This window comes from Echinops telfairi, unplaced genomic scaffold, assembly GCF_000313985.2.
Source record: "Echinops telfairi isolate 266 unplaced genomic scaffold, ASM31398v2 ScPeMD7_31;HRSCAF=116, whole genome shotgun sequence".
Lineage (NCBI taxonomy): Eukaryota > Metazoa > Chordata > Mammalia > Afrosoricida > Tenrecidae > Echinops > Echinops telfairi.
The window spans coordinates 62797180-62814546 of record NW_022103928.1 but is presented as its reverse complement, the minus strand read 5'-3'; the positions used below and the strand labels follow the sequence as shown (position 1 = coordinate 62814546).

At 51.1% G+C, this 17367-nt stretch overlaps 1 protein-coding gene across 4 annotated transcripts in view; it reads right to left on the bottom strand.

Moving 5' to 3' along the window:
- Nucleotides 1-17367, bottom strand: part of ERC2 (ELKS/RAB6-interacting/CAST family member 2) — a 987816-nt gene that overhangs the window by 179530 nt on the left and 790919 nt on the right. For all 4 annotated transcript variants that reach the window (XM_030885545.2, XM_045290032.1, XM_045290033.1 and 1 more), the window contains one exon: nucleotides 12192-12256. In XM_030885545.2, coding sequence (XP_030741405.2) covers nucleotides 12230-12256 — 27 coding nt within the window. In that variant the 3' untranslated portion in view covers nucleotides 12192-12229. The remainder of the gene's footprint in view (nucleotides 1-12191; nucleotides 12257-17367) is intronic.

The window sequence follows — 17367 nt, the reverse complement described above, 5'->3', positions numbered from 1 at the left end:
CATTTCATGTGTTGCATGAGTCCGAAAAGGAATTTACAGACTGGTCTTGAACATGTGGGCTAATATCGAACTTCTGGGCTTGATCTTGACAGGACTTGGATGTTTTCTCAATATTCAGTTGCTCTTGTATGTAAAGATCTTCCTTATACACATATGGGTGTCTATGAACTTGTTCCTCTAGTCCACCGGACGAACACAAAGGATGATCAAAGGCTTTGAGGAGGCCTGAGACCAAGAGACCTGATTCACTCCGCTTGTGCGCATCTAGAGTGCTTTAGGATGACAGTCTTTAATGTCCTCACACAGAGACAGGATCCGCACGTGCACCTGAGAAGCGTGGCAAGGGCCTAGGGGCCCAGCCTCTGCCAGCATGCCCCTGCATTCATAATTTTAAATGTCACAATCACACTTGGGGGGTGCGTCTGGGCCTGCAGGCGCACGCAGTCACCGCCTCCCCTGGCAGATGGGATTCCCCGCTCAGTCCCAAGCCTGTTGTATAAGGAGGGACCAGGCTGGCTCCATGGCCGGGATACTTCCTCCCTCTCCTCCCTCTCTCCTTCCCACAGTCGGGGGAGGGACGGACGCGTCTTCTCCACCGCCAATTGTGCTGAGGGGCTCCTGGGGCTGAAGTGTTTCGGATCGGCGGGGGGAAGCCCCGGAACACCTCTGTCAGAAGAAAACAGGCCGGCTCCAATTTCCTACCTTGTCACCTGTCCTCAGACAAAGGGGAACGAAAAGGATTTTCTCTAACACGATTTTCACCGTCTCCCAAGCCCGGGCCCGGTGCCAGGGGATGCCAGCACAAAAACACAAGTCAAACCTTGACAGCTGCAGCAGCAGCAAGTCTGGCAAACAGAACCCACTCACAGCTGCCGGCACCCAACGCCATGGGAGGAGGGGGGTACAGACGGCCACTTTTCATCCTGAAGTTCCTTGGTGTGTGTGTGTGTGTGTGTGTGTGTGTGTGTGTGTGTGTGCGTGCCACAGGGATCTGTACAGAAACGCCTCTCAAGGAACACGCTGGCATCAGATAGGAAGGCGTGGGGAAAGAAGAAAGGGCTCTGAGGGTGCGCGGGGAGCAATTCCATCATGTTGGACTCGGCACCCACAGCTGCCCACCCCTGCACCTGAGCTCAGAACCAGGGGGCCTCAAAGTACCGCCAAGAAAAGAACTTACTGAGCCGCCCTGCCCAGCCCCACCTCCCTCCCGACGCCAGTGTTCCAGTGTGCTGCCCCCAGCCTGCCTTGGCTCCCCAACTAGCAGATGTTGGCCAGAAACCAAACGCTCCACCGAGGTCAACGTAGCAGCCGTGGCGCACACAATCACGTGACATGATGTAAATAGCAGTCTGAAAGCAGCCCTTTAAAGCGGGGGGACCAGACTTTGGACATGGGCTGGGGTGGCAGCCGGCCAGCCTGGGTACACACCCGCGACCTGGTGCCAAAGGGGAGCCAAGTCGGATGCTGTCCCCATCACATCACTGCGGGCCTCGTCCTGTCTGTGTAAGGGGGAACCTGGCAGGAGCCGTGTGGAAAGATTAAAAAAGATACTCCCTGGGTTGAGGATTTTAGGGAATCTCTGTTTAGTATCTCTCTCTGAGCTTTCCAGGGTTCCCCACTCGAATGAGAGGTGACTACGTGGAGGAGGTGGAGGAAGCAGGTCAGGTTCTCTCGTGAAAGTGAGCTTTGTGAGCTCATCTGGGAGCTTCCTCTCCTTGTCTCTGCAGGTGGTGATGACACTCTAATGTGTCAGCAGGTTTTTAATCCAACCAAGGTCAATCAGCCAAGGAGGGCTAGAGCCAGGAGGACCCAAACCCAAACGCAAACTGTCGGACTTCAGAGACCGCTGAGCTACACTGCTGCTGGGTCACTAAGCACCAGTGGATGAGTGGTTCTTGGCTTTTTCTGAGTCACTGGGCCCTTTGAATACCTTTTAAGGGTCACAGATACTCTCGAAATGGGGGCAGGGGTGTATGTGCAGATACCCACAGATGTCTGTTAAGCACATTAGGGAATTTGCAGACCCCTGCAAGGTTCACGGACACCACCCTAAGATTCCGGGAACAGCTCTACTTCCCTCCACATTGGGCCAGTATTGTTCGCTGCCGTGGCTTCAGCACTGAGTAGGAAATGGTTTTTGAATGAATTCCTGATCGAAAGGACTATGGGTAGGACGCTCACTCTGTAACTCTGAGTGGTAGTTTTACAAGTCTGGCAAGAAGACGGAAGTATACAGATAACTGTCCGATCGGCAAAGACACACAGAAAAGGCAGCACAGGGACAGAGCTCAAGCAAAGGACACACAACAAACACCAGTGCCCTTTGTCTAGGAGCCATGTGTTCAGTCAGAAATTCTGAAGGGCCTCCGAGCTACTTCTGGCTATTGCTCATCCTGACCCTTGAAGAAAAGTTAATTCAAAGTTTCTTTTGCAAAAAATTAAATAGTCCCCACATCTCCCAATGAGAAGTCAGTCATCACGCACAGCCCCGGCATGAGGCCCCTCTGTGGACAAAATCCTTGATGTCTGGGGGCCTTAGGGGGACCAGTATGAGGTGAGAGAGACTTTTCTCTCTAGGTCCTCCCCTACAAGAGGGCTCTGTTCGCCTGCAAACCACTAACTCCCAAGCTGCTTTCCATTCTTTGACTCCTGGTTTTTCTTTGCGATCACTGATGTTCAAGTCCTCTCCTTTCCCTTGTCAGTGAGAGCAGCCTCACACTCTGGAAGCTGGACTTCAGCCATGTTCGACAGCCTGCACATCGCCGGATAGGGGCCTGGGATTCTCCTGCTCATACGCAGACATGCGAAGCGGAGCAGGTCAGATGGTGGGCCTGCCTTTGTCGTGGCTAGAACTGACCAAAAATTTGGGGAAAAGAAAATACCTCAGTTTCTACCTACCCACACCCACCCTCTGACGATGACCTGTCCCAACCTCAACACCCAGTTGATCCAGTAAAAGGCTGGAGACATTCTCCATTTCTGCTTCTCTCACCTCTTCACCCAAGTCCCACTGGCTTCAGCTCCTAGGTGCGACTCGAATTCACCTCTTGGCTGCATCTTCACTACCCCAGCCCTACGTCGGGCTGCCAGCAGTCCTCCCAACTGATGGGCAGCCTCTACTTCTGGCCTTCCCGCTGTGCCTGTTCGTCTTGTACCTAGCAGCCAAGGTGGGCCTACAACATGGATCAAATTATGTCAATCTGTTTAAGATCCTCCGATGTGGGCTCATTTTTCATCAGCTGAACTCCGGCTCTCTGCATTGCCCTAAAGCACCCGTGTGGGTTGGCCTGGGCCCACTTCTCCATCTCCTCCTCACTGCTGCGTGCTGGCTGGGAGCTAGGGCTACGGAGCTTCTTCGCTTCGCAGAGCTCTTTCCAACCGCTACTCATATGCATGCCCTCCTGGGACTGTTTCCGGAAACGTACCCTGACACAGACTCCTCCAGGCCCTTCCTCTTTTGGGTTTGACTGGAGTTGACTTGCTTGGAAGGGTGCTCGCTGCACATCCTGGACTAAGTAGGTTTCCCTTTGTTAATCTCAATATTTTCTTTACTTCCATCAAAGCAATAAACAACCAAAACGGTGTCATGCTTTTATTCATTTGTTCAGGGATGGTCTATTACTCTCAAAGAGGTTGTCAGGTCCACCAGAAGCGCAGCCATGCCTGTCACAGCCAGTAGTGTTTCCCTGGCATCTGATTTAGAATGCAACATTTGACGAAAGATTGGAGAACGAATGGCCGGAATAAGTATGGAGGAAAATAGCACTGAAAGGAGTGAGGGAAGGAGCAAGAAATGTTTTGGTGGCCAGTCACACAAAGGAAAGATGTGTCATCTCTTCCCTGGTGGGATTTGGGTTGCATCAAAACCACTAACTCCTCTCCTCACATAGGAGTCATGAGAGGGAAGATCCACCTGCAAAGAACCCAGACTTCAGTTCAGGAATTGGAGCCCAGGCCTTCCATGACTCCTTTCCCCCCAAACTAGATCTCTCTTGCTCTAGGATGAGCTCAGACCTAATGCTCAGACCTGTATGCTAGAGAAGACAAGCGATGCACAACTTCCCACCCCCAGCAAAACCAACCCCTTCCCTATCCGTCCTGAAGGGTGCATGCTCACCAGTCCTCTGCCCTGCGGAGCGCTGACTTGGCGTGTGCTCCCACGGCATTGCCCACGGCGGGGGATGCGGCACCAGCTCTGCACGCTGAACAGAGGGCAGCCACCAGCTTCACGGCCAGGACACACCCACGGGCACATCTGTATTGCTATTAACCAAGCTCTACAATTGGTATAGTTTTTCAATGCAGGCTGGTCGATCCCTTTCCAGCGGTGTAGGAAATCAGAATGATGTTAGTGTCTATGCCTGCTCAATTACAAGAGTTCTCTGCCAGTGCCCAGGCAAACGCGTCACTGATGTGCCGCTATGTGGATTTGATTTGGCTTCCTCTCTACTCCTGCACTAGACACAAACTAAATGCCTCTGCGGGGGAAGGGAGGGTGTCCCAGGGACCCCCCCAGTCATTGGAAAGGAATAACTACTGGAGGAAAAGAGCCCCTGCCCGGAGTGCATCTTACCAAAGGAAGGTTCCACAAAACTGAAGCAGCTGCTTTTCCCGTTATTTTGCAAGGTGAGCTGGAGAATAATATTTTGGCTCTGGGAACATATTTTCACAATCAAGGTGGCGGGGCTGAGGAGGGGAGATGCAAGATTGAGGGTAGAGCAGTGATTTCAATTTGTATCTCAGCGATGTCCACAAGGGAAATGACTTGCTGGAAAGAGAACACTCTGGAGGTTGGGGCAGGTATCCAGAATACGGCAAAATCAACCCCCACCCCCAAATCTATGGCCATCAAGTCAATTCCAACAGATAATGACTCTACAGGCTAGAGCCGAGCTGCCCTACAGGGTTCCCAAGGGGCTGGTCGCTATGGGAGCACTCTGTCCCATCTTCCTCTAGCAGAGGAGTCCATGGGTGGGTTCAAAGGACCAACCATTGGGTTAGCAGCCAGGCCTTGCTTATCCATGGTGCCACCTAGGCTTCTCAGCATAAAGCAGGCCATAGGCCAATCCTCTGAAAGTAAGGGACCTGGGAGAGGGAACAAAGAGAAGGTGGAGGCAGAGTGTAAGAAGTCATGGTGGTTACATCCAAGGCCAACTACAAAACTGGCAGAGACCAGTGCAGAATGAAAATGTAGGACCCATGCCAAAAAAGTATTCATAATTCCGAGAAAGTGGCACGAGAGCAGGAAGCCAAGAGGGAGCCCTTGGAAGCGCCAGGCCCTGGGGGCTGATGCGTCTCATGCCACAGAGCTGAAATGGGTCCAGTCCAAGGGAGAAAGGGTACCTCTAGAGGCAGTCAGGAGACCTGTGTGGTGCAAATGGTCAACATGCTCGGCTGATAAGGGAAAGGTAGGAAGCTCAAGGCCACCCAGAAGAAATGCTTGGACCAGCCACGGAAAACCCTGGGCAGCTAGCTCTGTCCTGACACACAGAATCTACTCCGGGGCAGCTGGGGAGAAGATTGTCAAACTCTAGTCAAGCAAAATGTCCCAGTCCCCCTTGCTCTCAGGGACCACCACGTGGGAATGCTAGCAGAGACAGATCATGCCTGACCCACCCAGGACATACAAGTGACGCGAGAGGGAAGAGCGGTCAGGTTATTGTGTTCATTCCAATCTGCTGTAATTCTCCAGCGACTTTGCCCTAACTCACGATTCATTTCACTACCAAAACTCCAGATTCAAGTCAGGACATTCTGATACAATTTTAAGCAAGCATATTACTGATGCCCAGTCAATCTCTTGTAAATTTCCTTTTATAAGGGCCATAAACCCAAACATTAAAAGCAGTTCATTTTTAATATGTCACTACTATCTGTCTTTAGCTATATGTTTTGTATCTCCTTAGGCCTTGCAAATTAAAATGTAATTCAAAATACGCTGCAATTGTTTAGAAACACAAAGTTCAAAGGGAGGATGCAACACGGGGACACAATAACAGGTTGGATAGAGATGTTGGCTATGTGAATTGGATAGCGATGGTCACTTTGGAACCCAAGGCAGCCAAAGACATCGCTGAAGAGCTGGACTGAGTGCTAAGTGGAAGGAGAAACTACAAAACCCAGCAGACTTGGAGAATTAGGGATCACCGATCCACTGACTGCTAAGTCTGCACCATATGGCCACTGTGAGAGAAAGCAAGCCGCTTTCCTAGTGAGAAGTGCTGTCACTGCGGGAGGACTGACCCACAGCCTGTGAAAGTCAAGTGCCCTCACCCCGCCTAGCTGGTCCCACCCCAGCTAGCCTCTTGTGCTCCATGCAGTGGACCTGCGGTACTCCACTCCCACACCATCCCCAGACTGCCATAGTCCAGAAGCACCACCATCACCTCCCCTGAGAGCCAAGGCCGGTCTCTCCACCTAGCCACTGGTGTCAGGGAATGATGGAACTGTGGTGCCTCTTCTACTGCTTCAGCCACTGTGCAGACGGTCCATGGACTCCTGGTACACACTGCTCTGCCCAGCTCCTGGCCTCAGGAGCCCACAGACAGGCAGTGTCCGCTGCTCTGCCTGCACACCTCTACTATGGGCACAAAGACCCATAGCACCCTCTCCCCCGTGTTACATTCTAGTACACAGGGTCAATTCCCTCTGGGCACCCCTGGATTGGTGGCACACTCCTGCCTGGACTCCCATACTGTCCCGTGGCTCCCACAACTGGAAGCTTGTGCCTGTTCCAACCACCACTGGGCAACCATGCTAACCTGAGAACACTCTGGATCATTTCTATGCCTGTGCACCCTCACCCCCACTAGACAGCAACTGGCAGTGTGCACACACAACAGACAGCCCAAGCCCAGGGAACCAACATCTCACCAGCCAGGCCAACTACGAGCCCAGCTACAACACAAGACCAGAGCACACAGACTTGCTATCATACTCACAGCCTCGTCCTACCCTCCTGGACACAGGTGGCAAGAGCTCCAGGGGACCCAGACTAATTACTACAGAAGCATACACGCCTACTTGGATATATCAAAACCGAACAAAAACTCAGGACACAGCAAACAAGTGCAAAGTAAAATTTAAAATGTATAGATAACACTTTAGTGCCTTAGAGACAATCAACCCCAAACCAACGCCAGTACTATTCAGTCAATTTCAACTCACAATAACCTTAATAGGGTTTCTGAGATTCCTGAGCTGTAAACCTTTATGAGAGCAGACATCCTCCTCTTTCTCTCTTGGAGCTAGCAGCCAATATCAAATCACATAAAGAAAAACAAGGTAGCCCAACAACTGACCAAAGTAAAGAACCAGGAAACCTTTCAGAAAAGGACGTGGCAATTGAGCCACCAGACAAGGAACTCTAAAGACTAATTATAGGGTTCTCAAGGAGATCAAGAGAGACGGCACAAAAATTAGACAACACAAAGGAAGACTGAAATAAAATCAAAGAAAACACAAATTCCAGAAATACCCACAGAGAATTGTCAAAGATTTGATGGTAATGAATTCTGTGAAGGATAGACCCTCCCCCAGAAAAACTCACCAAGACCTATCATATCAGGCTTGCCAATGACAATAAAAGAATCTGCGAGCAACTAAGGAAAAAGAAGAAAGTCACCTTCGAAGGAGATCCAGTAAGATGAAGCTCTGCTGGTTTCTCAGCAGAAGTCATATAGGCAAGAAGGCAATGGGATATCTATATCTCTATATCTCTATTTATATCTATATCTATCTATCTCTATATTTAAAAGATAAACAATATCAAGCAATAATTCTGCATCCAGCAAAGCTCTCAATTCGTGTTGGTAGGGACCATCAATCTGGCTGCGACTCATGGAAACCCCGTGAACCACAGAGGAAAACACGCCCTGTCCTGGGCCTTCCTCACCACTGCTCCTATGCCTGAGTTCAATGATGCAGCCACTAGGAACCCACTGCGCCAGGGACCTTCTTCCCTTCCACCTACGGTTCTCCAGGGCCTGGTCCCTCCTGGACAGCTGCACGAAGTGCGTAGATGAAGTCTCGCCTTCCTTGCCTGTAAGGAGCACTCCGGCCTTACTGCTTCTAGCACAGACTGGTTTCCTTTTAGCCATCCATGGTATGTTCAATACGCTGCTCCAGCACCAAACTCTCAATGATGATCATGAAATGAGGAGTTTTCAGGTTAAAAAGGGAGGGGGCAGAATTTGTTAAAACCAAACCAAATTTATATTTAAAAGAGCCTTAAAAAAACCAACAACAACAGCAGACAACAGCCGAGACCAGGACAAAGGACAACATCAACTAGCTACCAACTCAGATAGAGAGTCAAAACAAAACTAAACGACTGAAAACAAGGGAACCAGAGATGCCAATCAGTAAACGAAGATGGAAGTCAACCTTTGTCAGCATTCTTACTCCACACTTGACTGGGAGTCCTAGCTAGAACAATAAAGCAAGAAAAATAAATAAAGGGCATTTGAATTAGTAAGGAGAAAGCAAACCTCTCTATTTGCACATTCCATAATCCCATACATAGAAAATCCCAAGGAAATCCCCCCAGAAAGGTTCTAGGACTAATAGGTGGATTCAGAAGTGTAGCAGGATACAATGGTGACATATAGAAATCACTTGGATTCCTCTACAGTAATGAAGAGCGCTGTGGACAGAAAATCAGAGAAATAAGACCATTGGGTTTCTGAGAACGCAGGAGGGGGTGAAAGGAGATGAGGGGCCCAGAGCAGAAACAGGGAGAGCACTGAGACGCTGCCCGGAACACAGCCGATGCTACAGAGCACTCAACACACAAACAACCTCTCAAATGATAACGAATGCGCTCTGTAAACTTTCATCTGAGGCACAATGAAACTTTGAAAACAGCAACCAAGACAAATAGGAAAGCTCCCAGGGTCTTATAATTTAAATCTTCAAAGATAAGATTTTAAAAGCCTGTGGATATTTGCACAAACTCGTCTGAAGGTATCATACTGCTAGACCAGTAATTTTCCTCAGAGGTTCACAGAGTTTATCACAACATATCAAAATGCTTGATTACAGACTGACTTGTGTTCCACCTGTACATAGACCACGAGGCAGTCGTTTGGCTGGAACAAGGGGATTCTGACGGCTTAAAACCAAGAAAAGTGTATGTCCGTGCTGTGTCCTTTAACATACACATCCAATCTGTACACTGAGCAAACAACGCAGGAGGGTGGACAATCTGAACAGGAGCCATGCAGCAGGTTTGGAGGGACACTCGTTAACAACCAGAGGTCTGCAGAAGACACAACCCTGCTCGCCGAGAGCGAGGAAGACTTGCAGCGCTTACTGAGGAAGATCAAAGGCGGCCGGCTTCAGGACAGGTTATGACCCAACCAACGGCAAACAAAACTCCTCACAACTAGACCAATAAACAGCAACACGATCAACAGACACAAGAGGAAAACTGCGAGGATTCTGTTTCTTTTGGCTCCACAGGAGTGAAACAAGCAAGCGATGCGTTGCTCTGGGAAAATCTACAGCAAGAGGCGTCTCTAAAGGGTTCAAGCAAGGCTGCCACTTTGAGGACCAAGGCATGCCTGGAAAAGCCATGCTGCTGTCAATGAAGTCGTACGCATGGGAACATTGAACAAAAAACCCCAAAGGCTGAAAAGATGGCTGGATGCTTTTGCATGATGGTGTTGGCCAAGAAATGGAGCATTATCCTGGAATGCCACACCAAACAAGGCTGAGTGGGAAGCCGTAAAGTCAGGAAGCTCCTTAGAAGCAAGAACGGTGAAATGTCCATTGCCTGCACTCTGGACTGACCCAGTGGCTACCTTGGTGGATGGAAGCAGAGCACGGCTGTGGGGATGCTGCGGAGCGTCATTCTGTGGCACACACGGTTGCTACGGTTTGGAACCAGGATGGCAGGACCTAAGAAAGACACTGCTCAGAACACGGTCGATTTCGGGGTCTCACAGCATTTGGGGAGTTCATGAAGGGCAAGGGGGACAGGGTCCAAGAGAAAGGCTTCCATGTGGCTTGAGTCTAGCAGGGCATCCCACGGCCTCTGGGCCCACGTTTCATCCTTGCAATGACGGCAAGGCTCCGAGCTCAGGGGCGGGCACAGTAGACATCATCAACCTCGTGACCGAGCAGTCACTCTCTGTTATTGGGGAGGAACACAGCACATCACTGCACCATGACACTGCCGGGGGCAGAACAAGGGACAGCAGTGCCCCTCGTGACACACGATACCGTCTGCAGCACCACGACCAAGCTCTGAGAAGCCTCCTGGCCTGAGGGAGACCCTGTGAGGGACGCAAGAGCTAAGACAGCAGAGGTCACTACGGCCACACGCACAGCCCTGTAGCAGTTACGGATGCGGAGCTCAACCTATGCAGGTGCTTGTTCTCTGGGCGAGTATATGCCACGCTTCTCTAAAAGTTATCCGCAGAGAGGGCGGGCGTCTCTCCAAGGTACCCTAAGGGCCCTCGCCGGCTTCACACTGAGGACAGGAGGCACACATGGCTCCTACTTGACTACTAAGCTAAAGGCTGGCAGCGGCACCACGGAGGAACAGCCTGGAGGCCTGCTCCTGTGAGGAAACACACACAATCCAGAAAGCCCGGACACACCGGGGTTGCCGTGAACTGGACACATGGTGACAGCATGGCTTCTTGCTTGTTTGTTGGGGACTTCCCGCTGGCTGCCATCCTGCCTCACCTATCGACAGGCGTGCCTTTGGAACTACTTTGCACTAACAGCGCTCATTCCAGAGTGGCTCCCCGTCTGAACCAGGAAGGGAGAGCAGATTGGACACCCCACTGTAAGCGTGAGGCACGTCCTACCAGTAGCAAATAGATGCAGGAAGCATTCCATTCTGACCAGGAAAGACGGAGCAGTTGAACAGGGACTCCCTGTGCATTCCCCACAGGACCAAAGAAAGTACCCCAGCCCATCCCACCAGGGGCCCCCCCCGCCACCGGTACAGTCCAACAGTGAAACACAACAGGGGGACTGCCGCCCACGGGGGACCTGTTTAACGTTCACCCAAGCAATGCCGCCATGGTCATGGCAGGCAGGACCAGGCACAGGCACACAGGCTACCTGATCCCAAGAACTGCCTCGCCAATCCCAGGCATGGGATTTTGCAGCCCGGTGACATGCCATGACCCTCCTGCAAAAGTTCGCTGCTTGGCGAGTCCTTCCTAGCTGCCGCAAACCTCCGTGGCACATAGCCACCACCCCACTGTGCTGAACAAAACGGGGTGGGTGAAGTCAACAGCAGAGCCCACAGAGCCACGCGCACAGCGGCCTTGGCGAATGTGGGATTTGGATTTAAAGGCAAAGAACCACCTTCAGTGTCCTGGAGAGGTGAAGTTGCCAGCAGCCAGAGTCAGTGGAGGGCGGTCTTCCATGTGTGAGCAGTTTGGAAACAACCTATTTCACGATTCAATTGTGAGGCAGATAAGACAGAAAAGAGGGGTGTGGTCATAACAGTTAAAGTGATTAGACTTTAAAAATTCTTAAAGGAAAAAAAGCCCAAATCTCATAAAAATGCAACATGTGTACCTTATCATGCAAACCTCTGTAGAAGGACAATTAGTGAAAATAAAAATAGCAGAGGTGTCCCTCGTGAGACCGGAGACTATTAGTATTTCTACCCATTGTGCAGGCATCTCCGCGGCCCTTCATCGTTACGCCGCCACCCTGGTGTTTGATCCAAAGCTACCCGAGGGAGCCCGCGGCGCAATCCCCTCAGCAGGCGTCTTGGAGTGGGTCACTTCAGCTCCTTGAAGACACACTGCTCTATTGCCCGAACTCCTTGCCAAACGAGACACAACCAGAAGTATGTGGGACTCACACTGCATGTGAGTATCCGGTCAAAGGCAAGTAGCCGGTTGAAAGCCATGGCCAGCAAACGGTGAGAGTCTACAGGTCCACCGTCGTGCCTCCAAAGGTGTGTCCACCTCCTGGTCAAGGGTGGCATTAGCATCCTCAGTAGCACAGAGACATTTGAATCGTGCCCAACCCCAACAAGGTAGAATGGACCGTGACTGAGGTGGGGCAGGAGTGGGGATGGGGGAGACAGGGGGCACCCACAAAACACAGTAGCAGACACAGCATGGCCACAAGCATCAGCGAGCACACAGGAGCACACGTACCACAGAACACGACAGTGCATTCAAAACATACATATGATAGAAAAGATGGTTTCTCACCCTCAAAACAAAACTGGAACTTTGGTTTGCAGGCCCCGCTATGCCCATATGCCCTCCTCGTCATCCTGCGGAGGCCCGAGGTGGGAGGTCCCCGGAGAGGAGGGCGCAGCGGAATGAAAGAAGAGAAGGTTAGTTACACCGTGATGCCCAGGAGAGGCACTCTGAGCTCCATTCTGCTTTTCGATCTTTAAAAGCAAGGACAAAAAGAAATCCATAGAATTTCAGTTCCCCATCCCTGACTTGTCAAACATATAACTGAGCCCTGCAGCCATGGGAACCCACACACAAAAACACTCTGCCCCGCCGGCTCTGCCTGTGTCAAGATTGGATTAGAAGATTTAAATTAGTCTACATTAACAGACGATTATTTTTTTGGAAAGCCTGCGATCTGAATCGCATATGCCTAAGGAGTAGATTAAACTTTTTAAGTCAGCAGAGAAGTAATTATAGTAATCAAATACCCTTAATTTCTCTTAAGCTTAATATATCAATAAGGGCTGAAGAGGAATTAAAAGCAACCCCCACCACCCCCTAAGAAGTCCTCATCTCCTTGCATGGGACAAGCTCCTGAGCACGCAGCCATTCACATAGGCTTTGGTGCAAAGACCCAAGCATGCGGAGATGCCCGGCTTTGCCAGGTTCCCCTCAAGGACCAGGGCTCCGCTCCTGGGAGCACGTCCACCCTCGCCATTGGGAAGTTTCCGCACACGAGGAGCAGACATTCAGTTCAGGAGAACACTCACAGCCCCACTGTTCACTCTAGAGTGAGCTCCACTGTGAATGGGCCACGTGCCTGCTCTCAGAAACATTTCCCCAGTCTCTGGCCACCGTCCTTGCTTTGGGACCGGCTGGTAGGTGAGGAAACCGCTTCTTTCTTATAAGATGGACTTGCACCCAACATGAGAGCTCCCAGTTTGGAGCATGAATTCTCACTGTTTACGACAAGTGCTGAAACACAGCACAGGAGGTGGAGTGGAGTGGCCCGTAGCCTGCTCTCTCCCCACCCCCACCCCCGTGGTGAGCAACCGGGTGCGTTCACCCGTCTCCACGGAAGCCACATTTGTGTCATGATTCATTTCTGCTTTGAAAACCAGGAGCAGGAAACACAAAAACCGGAACGAGAACCAAACCACCCCCCAAACAGACACACACACAACCTTCCGACTACTGGGATCCTCACTGCTAAGACTCATCATATTCCGTTGACTCAGAAGAAAATAGCTGAATCAGACTTTGTTGCAGCAGCAAATTCCACAACTGTCACCCTGTGGGTGTCCCTGGGAGTCAGGACCACCTGGCCCAGCTTCCTGTAGGCTGACCTGAGGCCCTCCAGAGGGAAGGGACACTGTAGTCATGGAATGCCATGCCAGAGACTCGCTAAAGCACAAGGCGGTGGGACAGTAGCTTGTCTCGCACTGTTGTCTTACTTGTGAGCTGGTGGGTCATGAGATGGGCAGTCACTGAAGTGGGGGGGTGATTGGTTCCCTTTGTACGTCCAGGCAACTTATTGCGCATGCATCAAGTCTTCTCTGAGGAACGGTCCGCAGGTTCATCAGGCAGTTGGAGGGGCCCAGCACCCACAAGGATTAAGAAAGGCTCAATGATTTCAGTCAATCAAGTGGTTTATACAGAGTCGGAAAAGTACAGATTTTGCACATGAGAGTTTCGGTAGCAACATTCTAACAAAGGTAAGGCATAAGGGATGGTTTTACGGGGTTCTTTCCGGTATTAGTTGCTCATATTCCTTGTCTTCTAAACAGCCTACTAGTTGCTTTGGGCAGTAAATGTCCCCTTTGCCTAGGTGACTCTGGAAATAGGCATATTTGCACTTGTGACACTTCCTCTCCATCCCTGGAGAGAGACAGCGCTGATGCCCCCATTTGTGTTCAGGAAGAGCAGAGCAGGGATCCTGGGACATGCACCACCGGGGCCCCGGAATCCTAAGGGACAAGGTTGTGTGGATGTATGTGAGCAGGCTCCTCTGGATAGGGGCTCGAGCGTTCTTTCTTCGTAAGGTTTGGGACCCCCAATGTGAGTGTGGCCGGGAAACTTCAGGGTCAGAGGGATGCTGGACATCCCCACACCACACAAGGAGGGAGCTTTCCCTAAAACAGAGTCATCGGTCCCTGCGAATGGTTTCCTCAATGGCTGTGATATCACTTTGCTTGCAGTTTATTTCATTTTGTATTTAAAACCCAACACTAGGTATACATTCAGTCTCCTCTCAAATCCATCCATCGAGGGTCTTAACGTTTTGGATTTTTTTTTTGTTTTAAATAATAAAGAAAGAAAACAAAAGCCAGACAATCCGCTGCCTCCAGGGTCCTCCGTGATGAGCTTAGCCAACGCGGTCTAATGCAAATCACTCTCAGCAAACGAAACGCGTTAGAAAGCGGTAATTAATTATGACTGAACAGACAGGCGCTGCAGCTTGCAAATACACACTGCCAATATCACCAGCGTGCCTCGTCCAGCGCAGGGATCGAAGGGAGCTCCCCCTTGTCGGGGCTATTGAAAACCAGACGTGGGGGTCGATGTTTTGAAGGCTGACGAGTAAAGGGATACGGCAGTCCAATATAAACTCTACTAACAGTTAGCATGGCAGAAATGCGGGCAAATTCCCCGAGAGAACTTGGAATACTGTGCTCTGTTTTGTGGACGGCGGGTTTCTACCGTCAATTCTGGGGTCCTTTCAGAGAAAAGAGGGGGAAGCCTGTGGCCAATTCTGGTTTTCCAACTCCTCAAGGTTCAGCCTTGACGTGACCCCATGCACCAAGTGACCTGGGTCCGAGTGGGCGTCTGCTTCGGGACAGAACAAGTTGGGGGAGTGGGGAGGGGGAAGGGCAGGAGCAAAGCAGACGAGGAGCCCATGTCCTTCCAGCTGGATCCCACTCACGCAGACTGCAGCTCTGGATGCAAATATTAATTTGCTCAGTAACCTTCCCCACACAGAAATGCAAATTTGGGGCCCCCCAAATCAGAAACAGATAAACAGCACTTGATCCCTCCCTTCTATCATCATGCCAAGTTATTTAGCAGTACTTGGTGATGTGTGTGTGTGTGTGTGTTAAAATGCATCTATCAGGCCTGGGAATGCTTGTGCCTTCTCTGCTCCCAAGCCTGCTTAGGAGCGCCCTTCTTTCCTCATGAATCCAGATGGGAGGCAGGTCTCCACCCATCGGTCATCTGTGTGCTTCAGCCCATGCCTCTGGGGATGCAAGATCCAAGGGCCGAGGGCAGCCCAGAACACGGTACCCGGAGATGTTAGACATTTTGCAGGGACAGAGTCTTAACAGTCAGACCGCCTCAGGTCACACCCACATATTGAGGGGTGATGTGAAAGGCAAGAGGCCTTGTTGGAAATCCTGCAGTCCAGATGCCGCTCCTAAGGGGATGCTCGCAATATTCTGACAAACAAGATTCCTCACCCGATGGGCCACCCACAGCTGATGGGGATGACAAGATCTAAAGGCAAAGGGCTGGAATCAGAGCTGCCCCCACGAGGGACTTGCTGCTGAGTGTGTGTGCTGGGCATTAGCTCCAGCTAGGCAGCCTGGGAAGGGACTCTGTCATCGGACATGATAAACGTCTGGGTGTCGACCTTTATTGGTCTCTATTTTGAAGTCCTAGTTACAGTCAGCAGGCAAGCGCTAGCCCTTCGCTGTATAGTCTAAAACCCCCTGCAGCTGTCTCTGAGTCCACAGCCGGTCTTATTCTCACCGCAAGCAGAGGCTAAAAATCCTAGCAGGGCCCTACTAGTTCCACCCTTCCCTGCTAGAAAAGGGAGCCTTTGCGGGCACTCAGTCTGCGCTGGGGAGTGAACCTGGCTGGCTTCCTGGTGGGAAGGGCAGCCATTAACACCAACACTACCCCACTCTGAAACTTCTGAAAATGTCAGCCTCCAGCACTGCAGACTGAGGCTGAGAGTCATGAGCGTGGCTCTCCTGGCATCTCCAGACGCAAGCTTGGGCAGAACTGGCAAAGAGCGGTGTGTGTATAAACAAGAACAGCTCGGGCTAGCCTGGCCAAGCAGCCCTGGTGGCTACTGGGCTGTGCATGGGGCTCCTAACTGCAAGCTTGGCAGTTTGAAACCACCAGCTGCTCACCGAGAGATGAGAGATCGAGCGGCTTCCTGCTCCCGTGAAGACTGACAGCATCAGAAACCCAGGGGCAGATCTACTGTCTCCTCTCGGGTTTTCATGAGCCAGCACTGACTGCATGCCAGCGAGTTTAGTTTTGAGCTTTAGAGCCTGGTCAGAGGCCTGACACTTTTTTTCTGGTATAAGCCCAAACTTTGCTTCTAGGGCATTTGATAAAGTTTATTGTGCCAACCTGGCTGATAGACACATGTGGGGTTAACTTAAGGGCAGAGAGATAAATGGCTCAGTGAGCCTTGCCTTTCGAGTCCTTGGGTCTCTTGCTTTGTGGTCGGACCAGGGTGCAGCTGCCTTAGCCAGTTCCCTGCTTTAGCTGGTAAGGCTCACTTCCTGCAAGACATCCTCAAGGAGAAGACCCATGGACCTACCCCATATAGTCCTGGGTGCTGGAGCAGCTGTGTGGAGACCCCTGCCAGCGCTGAGATGCTTACACGTTCACTGATTTGGTTTTCCTCCTGCAGTCAGCATCATAGTGTGTGTTTTGTGAGATGGAGGAGGACTTTGTGGATTGGTGTCGGACATATGGGTTAATGTTGGACTTGTGGGCTTGGGCAGCACGGGGTTGGGATGTTTTCTTGATGTGCACTTACCCTTTATATAAAACTCTCTCTTATCCACGAGTCGCTGTGGATTTGTTTTTCTACTGTACCCAGACTCACACAGCTTCCCATCTCTCTCACCTCCCGTGATGCTCAGCCCAGGGACAGCTGTTTCCACAGATGATGAGTCCTTGGCTTGTATTTGTTACCGCCAGAAGGACTCATCTAGAACCCTCCCTCCCCCAAAGAACTAGGGGTTTTCCGGTTCAGATGGCCACTCCCTCCCTGCTCCTTAAAGATGTGAGCCAGCACTGTTAGCACCTCCTCGAGGGAGCTGGTGGCAAAGTGGTTACACACTGGGCTTCGATCCCCATGGTCGGCAGTTTGAAACCACCGGCAGCTCCTTGGAAGAAAGACTGGGCTTTCTACTCCTGTCAACAGTGAGAGCCTCAGACACCCACAGGGGTCGCCAGGAATCAG